Below are 1595 nucleotides of genomic sequence, written 5' to 3'. Positions count from 1 at the left end.
AATAATTTAGTAAAAAAAAAAAAAAAAAGGAATATCCAATAAGTGTCCTCTTTTTATATTATTGGATACTGTAGAACTATTAAAAGCTATTGTTTATGGTTCAAAATTTCGCTTTTCTTTTTTTCCTCCCATCCTCCTTTTTTTCTTATTTATTCAAATGATTGCCATATTTTTGAATAACAGATAACTTCAATTTATTTATCATTTAGCTATCAGTGCTACCAATTTCTCCTTTTCCAAATTTTATCATTATTGTGTAGTGAATAAAATAACCGGAATAACCGGATGTTGATCAAACGGATCGGTTATACGTAAGTAACGGAATAACGGAATATTAAATTATAATCGACAAAAAATAGTAATAATAATTAATTATTACATTGAAATTACTATGAGACATTTTTGATCAAAAATTTCATCCTTTCTAGATTTTATTTGTTTTTTCTTTTTTTTTTTTTTTTTTTTGACACATTTGAATTCTATACTATAAAATATAATATTTATCAGAATTTATTTCGAAAAATTATTAAATTAATTGTAATTTAAATTCTAAATTGTAATCAAATCATTTTTATTGCAAGAAAAAATTTTACTTCATTTATCATTTCTAGTTATTATATAATTTACTATAATCATTGTTATTACTGTTATCATCTAACACATTATCATTACGAGCATTTTATAATCAAAAGAGGAATGAAGCAATAAAGAAATAAGAAATTATCGATCACTTTTTTTTTTTTAAAGTTTTATTTGTACATAGTCGAACGGATATTTGTAATGAAGAATTTTTCCTTTTGATTTAGAACTAAAAGGATGATCAAAGATTAACGAAGTGGTTTCTTCTCCTCATTTATCCTATCATCAACATCACCATCATCATCATCATCATCATTATCATTATCATTATCATTATCATCATCATCATCATCATCATTATCATCACCATCATCATCATCATCATCATCATTATCATCATTAATCCTATAATTTTTCCATCACAATTGTTATTAATGACAAAATCAAAAGTAGAATATCGCAATTTAAATTTTAGAATCATACTATTTAGGATCTTATCTAAGCTATAACAATTAGATAAAATATTTAAAAAAAAAAAAAATAAGGAATAGAAATGTGAAGAGAGAAGAAGAAGAAAAAGACAAGAGAGAGAGAGTATTATCATCTAATAAAACAGTAAGTATTATCACCGATATCACAAACTTAAATTATATTTTAGTATCATTTTATTGTTTGAATTTTAAAATGCAATAATGTTATGCTCGGTTGTGTAAGTTAATTTCAATAATCATTGTTAACTATTCCTTATCAATATTAACAGTTATAATTGATAATTTTTATTATTTCTAACTAGATGAAGAAAGCAGTAAGAGGTGAAAGGTTAAAAAAAAAGTGAAATTCTTCCTTTTCTTTCTTTTTTCTTTCGATTAGAATGTAATGGACTGGGAATAGAATAAAATAAAATAGTTTGGAATGGAGTTGGATAGAATTGGAATTGGAATTGGAATTGGAACTAGAATGAATTGGAATTTTTTTTCGGCATAATAATTTAGATTGAAATATTTTTGCGTTTATTA

The 1595-nt window shown here is 23.5% G+C and overlaps 1 protein-coding gene across 1 annotated transcript; it reads right to left on the bottom strand.

Annotated features, from left to right (window-relative positions):
• Positions 1 to 827: 827 nt before the first annotated feature.
• Positions 828 to 984, bottom strand: LOAG_18182 (hypothetical protein; the record flags this gene model as incomplete). The annotated part of the gene is made up of 1 exon (XM_020450848.1): positions 828 to 984. A coding segment is annotated over one exon (157 nt), but the record flags the coding sequence as incomplete, so codon positions are not given.
• Between the last annotated feature and the right edge of the window lie 611 nt (positions 985 to 1595).

Source organism: Loa loa (genome assembly GCF_000183805.2).
Source record: "Loa loa unplaced genomic scaffold supercont3.219, whole genome shotgun sequence".
NCBI lineage: Eukaryota > Metazoa > Nematoda > Chromadorea > Rhabditida > Onchocercidae > Loa > Loa loa.
The sequence above is the reverse complement of the archived record's forward strand: the minus strand, read 5'-3'. Positions and strand labels throughout refer to the sequence as shown.